Source organism: Pan paniscus, chromosome 19 (genome assembly GCF_029289425.2).
Source record: "Pan paniscus chromosome 19, NHGRI_mPanPan1-v2.0_pri, whole genome shotgun sequence".
Classification (NCBI taxonomy): domain Eukaryota; kingdom Metazoa; phylum Chordata; class Mammalia; order Primates; family Hominidae; genus Pan; species Pan paniscus.
Window position 1 is genome coordinate 14486107 of NC_073268.2, and position 11006 is coordinate 14497112.

General features: G+C 49.4%; 1 protein-coding gene across 1 annotated transcript; it reads left to right on the forward strand.

Moving 5' to 3' along the window:
* Positions 1 to 684: 684 nt before the first annotated feature.
* Positions 685 to 7768, forward strand: LOC100993999 (polyunsaturated fatty acid (12S)/(13S)-lipoxygenase, epidermal-type-like). The gene is given in 13 exon segments (XM_055101414.2): positions 685 to 819; positions 1221 to 1422; positions 1614 to 1695; positions 1785 to 1907; positions 1997 to 2100; positions 2244 to 2404; positions 3207 to 3350; positions 3445 to 3654; positions 5429 to 5598; positions 5707 to 5829; positions 6274 to 6373; positions 6476 to 6643; positions 6751 to 7768. Coding segments are annotated over 13 exon segments (1902 nt in total). The 3' UTR covers positions 6931 to 7768.
* The last annotated feature ends 3238 nt before the right edge of the window (positions 7769 to 11006 follow it).

Consider the following 11006-nt stretch of genomic DNA (forward strand, 5'->3'; position numbering starts at 1 on the left):
ATAGAGGCTGCATTTAGTTTTTTTCCCCACAAGAACCTTTAGGTTCTAGACATTTATTTCAAATAAATGTCAACTCATCTGGATGTAGCTTATGCAAGAAAGACCTAGAAGAGCTCTTATTATGGACCCCCATTCAATGAAAACACAGTGGCCCTTTATTTCTCTTTCAACATGAGGAGGTGGAAGGGCTGTTCAAGCCCTTCTGTTCACGATAGCACAGGAGGTCCAGGACAGAGGCGAGCCGTGGGTGAGCTGGAGTGGCTGGGGAGTGTCAACTCTCCATTGAAAAATACCCCTGTGATCAAGCCATTTCACTTCCGTGGCAATCTTATTTATGTATTCACCAAAATTGGGTGGGAGCTAGTGTTTAGCTGTCATCGTCCGTAGGCTGCTGTGTTTGGCTCATGGCAGGGTGTGCAACTGGCATCAGGGAGTGTTTGCCAAGTGAATAAGGGTGGGGCTGCCCTTTCCAGAGCCGCCGGGAGAAACTCTGGATACAGAGACCCTAGCCTGGCGCCAGTCTCAGCGTTCCTCCTAGTCGGGGAGGAATCTGTGGGTGGGAGGTGGGGAGCCTGAAACCCAAATACAACAGCCACTCTGGACTGGGCGTGGTTCCCTGGGAGCTGGGTCTCAGATCCTTTTAAAGCTGATTTCTCCCCGGATCTCCCTGGAGGTCCGGGCAAGATGGGCAAGTACACGGTCCGCGTAGCCACCGGGGATTTGCTCCTGGCGGGCTCTCCCAACCTGGTGCAGCTGTGGCTGGTGGGCGAGCACGGGGAGGCAGACCTAGGGAAGCAGCTGCCACCGGTGTGGGGAAAGGTGAGCGCGGACTGCGGTGAGAGCTGGGGCCCTGGGACTCAGAGGTGTCACTGGGGGCCGGGGCCATTCGGAGGGTGCTGCTGCCCCACCCGTGAGAAACCTGGGAAGCGGGGTAGGGGCTGAGGTCGGGTGCACTTGGTGCGCCTGATAGGAAAAGCGAGAGGAACAGGAGAGATGAGAGGCATTTTCCTGCTCGAGCAGAAGGACAGAGACGCCCGCTGGGGTGTGCACGGCAGGCCCGGGGGGAGGCTGGCGCCCCGCAATACCAGCTGCTCCTCCTCACCTCCACCTCTCCCCGGGTGTGCTGTGGAGGGGAAACGGAGCCAGGATTCTCTGAAGGTTCACCGACCCCGCCATCCTCCCTGAAGACCCCAAAACCTGAGCTGTGTACTGTTGCGCAGGAGGCAGAGTTTGAGATCGACGTCAACCTGCACCTGGGGCGCCTCCTGATGGTGAAGCTGCGCAAACACAACGTGCTGTTGAGTCTCGACTGGTTCTGCAAGTGGATCTCAGTGCAGGGCCCGGGGACCCAAGGCGAGGCCTTTTTCCCCTGCTACCGCTGGGTGCAGGGCCACGGAATTATCTGCCTGCCTGAGGGTACTGGTGAGCTCGGTGGAGAAGGGGCACAGCCCCTGGCAGGCTGGAGGAAGAAGCGGGTTGGGGGAGGCTACTGTAAAAGGGAAAATGAGAGATGAGGGAGATGGGGAGAAGTGAAGGGGGAGGGTGGCTGATGGGGAGACCCGAGCGCGGAGGGGTGACCAGGGAGGGCATGTGCTCTTGTCCCTCTCCCCCAGCCCGGACCGTGAGTGATGACCCCCAGAACCTGTTTAAGAAATATCGGGAACAGGAGCTCGAGGAAAGAAGGAAGGTGTACCGGTGAGCCCCAGGAAGTCTTTGATCCCCTACCAGATCCCAAGAAACCCGCCACCTGCCTCCTTACCCCTACCTGTGTGTTCTTCCTCCAGGTGGGGCTCCTGGAAAGATGGGTTAATCCTGCCTATAGCAGGGAATAGGCAACCGGACCTTCCTAGGGACGGGCGATTCCTCGAGGATAAGGATTTAGACTTTAATGTCTCCCTAGCAAAAGGGTGAGTGCCAGGTAGAGGCTGGGCACTTGCTTCCTAGGGCACAAGGTGGGATTCTTCCTTGATCTTCTTGCACTCCATTCTTTCCACAGGTTGAAGGACTTGGCCATTCAGGGGACACTGGATTTCATAAATTGTGTGAAAAGGCTGGAAGATTTCAAAAAAATATTCCCACATGGAAAGACTGTCCTGGCTGGTCAGTTTTCACAACCTCCCAAAACCAATATACAGACTTCCAACCCAGGGATTTGAAAAAGGAGGGGGATGGAGGATTAGATCAGTGGGATTAGGAGTTCGGAGCTCAGAGCTCACAGGGTGCTCCCCAATTGATGTTCCTAGAGCGGGTTTATGATTCTTGGAAGAATGATGCCTTCTTTGGGTACCAGTTTCTCAATGGTGCAAACCCCATGCTCCTGAGGCGTTCTTCAAGGCTCCCGGCCTGCCTGGTGCTGCCTCCAGGGATGGAAGACTTGAAGACCCAGCTGGAGAAAGAACTCCAGGTGCTGCTGGGCTTTCTGCCCATCCACCATCCCAGCCATTACCCCCACCTCCCTTCTCCTCCCATCTCCAGCCCCTTCTCTCATCTCCTCCATCTACACCCAAGGTTTCTCAACGTTGGCACTATTAACATTCTGCACCACATAATTCTCTGTTGGGGGGGGGGCTTTCCTGTGGATCGTGGGGTGTTTAGTAGCATTCCTGGCCTCTACCCATTGATGCCAGCAGCATCCCCCCGGTTGTGACAACCAAAAATGTGTCTAGATAGTGCTGAATGTCCTGGGGTTGGGGAGAGGAGGAATTGCCCCTGATTGAGAACATTGATCTACAACATCTCCTCCTGTATCTTCTTTTCTCTTCTTTCTCCACGTTCCTCTCTTCCTTCTTCATTGAACATATATCAGCCTTAGGGAAAAGCGCAAGCTTCTGGAGAGAAATAGCAAGAAAAACTAAACAAAGCCTTGGAGAGCTAAAAGCCGAATCTGTTTTGCTGGGGAGGTGGGTAGATAAAGGAAATATTTTTGCTACATTGGCTAAAGCTGGCAGAAGAGGGGATACGTGAAGAATGCAGTGGCCTTATGTGGTGGAAAACCAGAAACTTCGCTGCAGGGAGCTCCAAGTCTGAAGGAAGACATCAGTTATGAAAACTTTGCGTTCAGTTTTTTGGTTCTGCGGAAAGTGATTGGTGCTTAAAGTAAAAAAGACTTGGATGGGTAGAGGAAGGATCCACCCTGGAAAATGAGAGAAAGGCAACTCCAGAAACAACTCCAACCCTGTTTTCTATTCCTGCCCCTGGCCCTGTAGGCTGGATCTCTGTTTGAAGTGGACTTCTCCTTGCTGGATGGAGTCAAGCCTAATGTCATCATTTTTAAGCAGCAATACGTGGCAGCCCCTTTGGTCATGCTGAAGCTTCAGCCTGTTGGAGGACTCTTACCCATGGTCATCCAGGTGAGAGGGCCCAGGTATTTTTCTACCAGACACTGATCTCCTTTAGGGACTTAGATACACAAGTTCTCAGCCCCCACTCTCTCTCCTGCTCTAGCTCCAGCCACCTTGACACGGATGTCCCCCACCTCTGCTCTTTCTGCCCTCGCATCCCCCCATGGCCTGGCTCCTGGGCAAGACCTGGGTCCGGAGCTCTGATTTCCAGCTGCAGCAGTTACAGTCACATCTGCTGAGGGGACACTTGATTGCTGAGGTTATTGCTGTGGCTACAATGAGAAGCTTGCCTAGCCTCCATCCTATCTACAAGGTACTTCAGCATCTCTGTCATTCTGTATCTGACTGTCCTTCATATTTCAGACTCCTACAAAGAGTCTAACCTTGTATATTTCAGTCTAGCAGCAATCAATTTATATGTGGAGACACATACACAGATACATACACACACGCGTACACATACACAGTACTATGGAAACACCCAGGACACACACTTACTATGAGTTGGGGGGAAAAGTGAGAATAGGTTTTGCAAAGGAGTTGAAATTTTGGCTGAGGAGGTTTCCAGGTGGGCAAGTGAGGGGTGGAACATTACAGCCACAAAGATCTATAGAGGCGAGGAAACAAGGGAACATGGAAAATGGCTGAGATTGGGTGAGATTAAAGTGTAGGGCATGAATTGGGATGAGGAGGAAGAAGAAGTGGGAGGAGATGAGAGAAGAAGCCATGTTACTTAGCGGGGAGAAGAATCAAGAGTTATTTTCTGACCATGTGGGGCTTCCAATGCCTATAAAGACCCATTTGCACATGTCAGGAGGGCAACTGGATATGTGAGTCTGGAGTTCCTAGAAGAGGTGTAGGTTGAAAATACAGATTTTAGAGTCATTAGAAAACAAAAGTATCAAAGTCATTGTACTGGATGAAGTTCTCTAGGGTTTGTAGAGAATTTGACCGAGATATAACTCTAGGGTGAACCAACATTTACAGACTGAGAGAAGGGAGCAGAGTGAGAAAAGAAACAAGAGAAGGAACCTCATTGAGGTAGGAGGAAAACCAAAAAGTGCAATCCATGGCAGCCAGGAAAAGAAAGCGTTTCAAGAGGGACGCATGATTATCTGTCTCAAGTGCTGCTAAGAGATCAAGAAAGTTACAGAGAAGTGACATTTGGATTTCTCAATATGGAAGTCATTGGTTAATAAATGGACATGCGCCATCTCAGGGAAGTGGAGGAAGCCTGATTCATGGGGGTGAGCAGCAAATGTGAGGTGGGTAAGCAAAGACAACACTGAGTGAAGATTTGCTGTGAAAGGGAAAGCAAGAAACAGGGAGATGGCAAGACAAGGATGTGGGGGTCAAGCACAGGTTTTCTTTAGGGTATCCAATATTGCACATGTTTGTATGACAGAGAGAGGAGAAGGAATATAATGATAGGAGGGTGAAGGTCTGGGTGAAGGCAAAAAGGGATGGGCTCATATGTGGGTACCTGCTAGGATATGGGATTTTTAGAATTCTTCCAAGGACATGAAACTGTGGAAATAAGTGAACTCCTAAAACTTTCACCATGGGATGCTCTGAGAAGACATTTTCCCATCTCTATATTCCCAAATGTTACCCTGACCCACTCCAATTTAACGAGAAGTCTCTCCATTTCATAAAGACCCATCCTCTCCCTTTTCTGTCACTTCCTTTAACATCCTCTTCCCTCATGGATGCTGGGAACTCTCTTATTTGACCATGTCCCATTTCTTTCTTCCATAATCAGCTCCTGATCCCCCACTTCCGCTACACCATGGCGATCAACACGCTGGCCCAGAGTAGTCTTGTCTCCGAATGGGGAATTTTTGACCTCGTATGGAAATGGATGGGTGAAGGGGAGGATGGTTCAATATTGGAAGAATCCTAGGGGTTGTTCCCCTTTCCCACTCATCCCCCAAGCTCTCCTTCCTCCATGGAAGGCCTCTCCCAAACCTGCCTCATGCCTGAAGAGCTTCCTGCTTAAAAGGGCTAGAGTAGGATCATAGGCCTGGAGTTTCCTGATACTCATCTCCCTCCCTCTGCAACTTGGCATGCCTGTGGATTATCCTCAGGTGGTGGGCACTGGTAGTGGAGGCCACGTGGACATTCTTCAGAGAGCCATGGCTTGTTTGACCTATCATTCCCTCTGTCCTCCTGATGACCTGGCTGACCGTGGGCTCCTGGATGTGAAATCTTCTTTTTATGGCTAAGATGCCATCAGGCTGTGGGGAATCATCAGCCGGTAGGTGAAGGTGGCACAGAGAGGCAATGAACGGAGGGGCGGGGGACTGTAGGTCCAGAAGGTCCTGCATTGGCCCCTGAGACTGAGTGTCTTCTTCCCAGGGAACAGGTACGTGGAGGGGATGGTTGGGCTTTTCTACAAGAGTGACCAAGCCATGAAGGATGATCTAGAGCTGCAGGCCTGGTGCAGAGAGATGACTGAGACTGGACTGCAGAGGGCCCAAGACCAGGGGTGAGACATGGATCCCTCCCCACTGACCCCTGTCAATACCCACTCCTCTGCAAACAATCTGCTTCTTCTCACATCATCATGAGACACCCCACCTGCCCAAGGAAGCTGAGAATTCTCCAGAGTGTGTCCAGAAATGCTAACAAGCACTCCTGATCTCCCCAGCCCTGTTCCTACACAGTGTTCTCTCTCCTCTGCACTAAGAGCTTCCTCTGGAACTAGATACAAAACTTCTCTTAGGTATTTTCCCTCACTCTTCCCTCCCCTCTCCCCATAGCTCAAGGTTCATCCCAAGTGCATTAACCTTTGAGCACACACAAGGTGGGAGTCCTAGGGTGTGCAGGCCAGAACCACAGAAAAGTTCTTTTCTGTATCTCCACATAGCTTTCCCTGCCTGAGACCTATTTCGTGTTCTGGTTTCGAGATCTCTGATTCTCATTTCACCAGGTTCCTCATCTCCTTAGAGTCCCGGGCTCAGCTCTGCCACTTTGTCACCATGTGCATCTTCACATGCACAGGTCAGCATGCTTCTAACCACCTGGGCCAGGTAACCTATGTGATCATCCCACAAGGGCTCCTGGGATGGAGAAGTGGGGGATCAAATGCCCAGGTCATCAGCCTGCATTTCTCTGGGCTCTCCTCCCTGCAGCTGGACTGGTGCTCCTGGATCCCTAATGGCCCATGCACTATGCAGAAGCCCCCGCCCATCTCTAAGGATGTGACAGAGAAGGATATAGTGGACTTACTGCCCAATCTCCACCAGGCACGTATGCAAAAGACCTTCACAAAGTTCCTTGGCAGACGCCAGCCTGTCATGGTGAGAAGGAAATGCCTGGGTCCTGGGAAGGAGGCAGCTCAAAGGAGGGGAAGTATTCTGGGCTGAGAGTCCCAAGGGGCTGAGCCAACTTGTCTTCTGCCTCTCAGGTGGCCCTGGGGCAGCGTGAGGAGACATATTTCTCTGGTCCTGAGCCCCAAGCTGTGCTGAGACAATTCCAGGAGGAACTGGCTGCCATGGACAAGGAGATTGAGGTCCGGAATGCAGTCCTGGACCTGCCCTGTGAGTACCTTTGACCCAGCATGGTAGAGAACAGCGTGACCATCTGAGAGGCCTTGCCCGCCTCAGCTCCAAAGCTCCACCATCCCTGAGTGCCGTTGAGTATTCCGTCCTCCTCACATCCTCTGGTGAACAAATCGTCCCCAAAGCTTTGTGGTCAGGGTATCCAGAGCTGCTCACCACACAACTATGGGGAATACACAGTGATGGTCCCCATTTCATTTGGAAGCGGCATCCCCCAAAGCTGCCCTACCTTAAATTTCCATCCAGTCCTGTACTTCCTCACCCCGATCCCTGCACACCTCCTCATTGCCAAAGGACCTGGCTTAGATACAAGTAAAAATACATGATTAAATAACAAAACGGATTATATGTGTGGTGGTGGAAGGTGGGAGGAGAGACCTTGCTTTGTTTCCTGCCCCTTTATTCAGATTCCAAAGAAGGAAAGAAAAGTTTTCCTGGAATGAAAATTTTTTCTAGCAATCAATGCTTTTTCCAAGGGTATCTTGGAACCTCTCTAAGTTAAATGACAAGTGTTCTGGATGACTGAGTCCACTGGGGCTAAGAAACCTGGCTCTTGACAAGGGTTTTTGGCTTGAGGCCTCTCTGAATCCTCAATAAGCCGTCCCTTAGGCTACCTGCAGCAACGCCTCTGGTGCAACTCCCAGCACAGCCCTCCTGCATGATCCCTCCCCAGCTGCATCCCAGCCTTCCTCTCAGTCCTGTCCCAGGACTCTTGATAAACCCTCTTCTTATCATGCTCTATCCTTGCATCCTTAAAACATACCATCTAGCCCACAGTCCTAGATATTGGAGATAAATGGATAAAGAAGGAACTAGTAGGCCAGACTCTATGTTAGAAATTTTAAATATATAATCTCAATTTATCACACCAGGCGCAGTGGCTCATGCCCGTAATCCCAGCACTTTGGGAGGCCCAGGCGGGCAGATCATCTGAGGTTGGGAGTTCGAGACCAGCCTGACCGACTTGGTGAAACCCCTTCTCTACTAAAAATACAAAACTAGCCAGGTGCGGTGGCAGGTGCCTGTAATCCCAGCTACTTGGGAGGCTGAGGCAGGAGAATCACTTGAACCCAGGAGGCAGAGGTTGCAGTGAGCCGAGATTGCACCATTGCACTCCAGCCTATACAACAAAGAGTGAAACTCGGTCTCAAAAAACAAAAAAAATTTATCCTCACAACTTCTCTGTGAGGTTGGTATCACTATCACCATCTTATAACAGGAAAATGAAGGTTGGAGAGATAAGGGCAGAAATGACCTGGGGCCAAAATGCAGCAGAGTCAGATTCCATTTGCTAGAAGGAAGCAAAGCCCAGGATTGTGGTCATAGCAATAACAGTTAAAAGACTGATCATAAAATCTAGAGGCCAATGAAAGCCTCGGATGGATCTGATGTAATGGGAAAAAAAGGAGAGAGAAAGATTCTTTGAGTCTTTTAAAGAATCTTACCCATTCAAATTACTTATGTCCCATATATTTTTAAAAGGAACATATACAATACGGTTAATACAGTAGAAATAGACATGTGTGAGCCATCCAGATTCACCTACTGATGCCCTCAACCTTCTAATGTCCCGTCCTGTTCTGTGTATTGCTTCCGTCCATCATATGGCTTTTTTCAGTAGATGACAAAAGAATTTTAAGATAGCCACAGACCATAGACTCACAGAATCTTTGACTTGGTTGCTAGAAGTTTTTGTGGTTGCATGGAATGGTAGCAAGGAGAGTCAGAAGAGAGGGAGGGGATGAGGCAGAGGTCACGCTGAGGTTTTCAGTTGCGGCACAACTGGCGAGAAATACAAAGATTCAGAAGGAAGGTTGTTTAAGTTTGATGTAATACTGTGGTTCTTATGGGAAGAAATTAAACAGGTAATTGGAGAGGCTGAACTGAAAAGAGAAAGGAGGTGAGTTCTGGCTGGGCGCGGTGGCTCACGCCTGTAATCCCAGCACTTTGGAAGGCCAAGGTGGGCGGATCACGAGGTCAGGAGATGGAGACCATCCTGGCTAACATGGTGAAACCCCGTCTCTACTTAAAAAAAATACAAAAAATTAGCCGGGCGTGGTGGCGGGAGTCTGAGGCATGAGAATGGCGTGAACCAGGAGGCGGAGCTTGCAGTGAGCCGAGATCGAGCCACTGCACTCCAGCCTGGGCGACAGAGAGAAACTCCGTCTCAAGAGAAAAAAAAAAGTGGAGGTGAGTTCTACAGTTCGGATGATTTATAAGCTGAATTTATGAACAAGGGAAAAAGAAGAGTCAGACGGCCAAGGTGTCCTTGGCCCTAACAAGAATTAGGGATATAAAAAAGAACATGAGGCCAGGAATGGTGGCTCATGCCTGTAATCCCAGCACTTCGGGAGGCCGACTTAGGTGGATCACCTGAGGTCAGGAGTTCAAGACCAGCCTGACCAACAAGGTGAAACCCCATCTCTACTAAAAGTACAAAAATTAGCTGGGCGTGGTGGCACGTGCCTGTAGTCCCAGCTACTCGGGAGGCTGAGACAGGAGAATTGCTTGAACCCAGGAGTTGGAGGTTGCAGTGAGCTGAGATCGCACCACTGCACTCCAGCCTGGGCGATGGAGCGAAACTTGTCTCAAAAAAAGAAAAAAGAAAATGAAGCCAGGAAGTGAGAATGATCCTAGTTTGAAAGGTGAGAAGAAAAGCTGGATGATGCAGGTCACGGAAGCCCTGTCATCACTCCCTATGACTGGGTTGTCTCCCTGAGCTCTCTCATTTTCTTTTTTCTTTTCTTTTTTTCTTTTTTTTTTGAAATGGAGTTTCACTCTTGTTGCCCAGGCTGGAGTGCAGCGGCACAATCTTGGCTTACCGCAACCTCCGCCTCCCAGAATCAAGCAATTCTCCTGCCTTAGCCTCCCAAATAGCCGAGATTACAGGCATGTGCCACCAAGCCTGGCTAATTTTTATATTTTTAGTAGGGATGAGGTTTCATCATATTGGTCAGGCTGGTCTCAAACTCCTGACCGCAGGTGACCCACCCGCCTCGGCCTCCCACAGTGCTGGGATTACAGGTGTGAGCCACCGCACCCAGCGGCTCTCCCATTTTCTAGATGCGTCACCTCACTCCCATTTTCCTCCCCAGTCTACTCCCCATCCTCACGTGTTTCCTCAGCAAGTGTCCCCATCTCTGCACAGCACAGTCATATCCTCAGTCCAGCTTTCAAATTCTCCCACCTCATCTCTCAGGAGGGTCTGATATAACTACTCTTTTACTCAGATAATCTGTTCAGGCACCTGTGCCTATGAGAGGCTTACTGTGATCTCTGAATCTATGTTTGTGGTAATCCTACGTGGACTGCTCACCTCTAGATGTCTTATGAAATCACCTCTCCTTATTTCTACAACAGGCTCAAATTGCCTTCGGGAATCGTTAAAGCTCAGTGTCCTGGCTTTGATCGGTCCTTCGCTCCCTAGTCCGCCTGCACTCATGTAGGGTCATGCTATTACAAAACTCCACAGGGTACCATTTATGTTGTATTCCATGTGGAAGGTGTCCTCTGGAGTTTGGCAATATAGCAGCTGTCTGTAAAAATGATATTGAAAGCATCCTGAGTTCTGGAGTTGCGCCGATTCTATTAGGCTGAGAACCCCAGTTTCAAGTTCATCTCTTCATTTTTCTCTCATTCCATTTCACAGCGGCTTAACAGCAGGTCCTTTGTATTCGTTTCTGGCCCATAGAGGGATCTTTATTCAAAATCACAGGGTTGTCTCTAAATTTCTGCTAAGCTAATGAATGGTGTTAGTATGTTCTCTTCTCCAGGGCAGAGGCAGAGTTTTTTTTTTTTAATTAGCCAAAAGCAACATTACACAATAAATCACATATCATTTTAGAAGAGAAGAGTTAACTATTATAACTAAAAGATAAAATGCCATGGCATTCAGGCAACGGTGGATTAAAAGTACTTCGAACCTATCAGTTCTGTAAAGCCTAGCTTAAGTCTGTTGGTCTAACTTTCTAACTAGACTTACCTTCCTTTAGAAAATATTTGATGTGCAGAGAGCTAGACTGAGGATCTAGCAGTCACAGATCACCTTAATTCAATCAGGAACTAAGATTATTTGATGCTGGGTTTTAACCCCTTTAAGGCC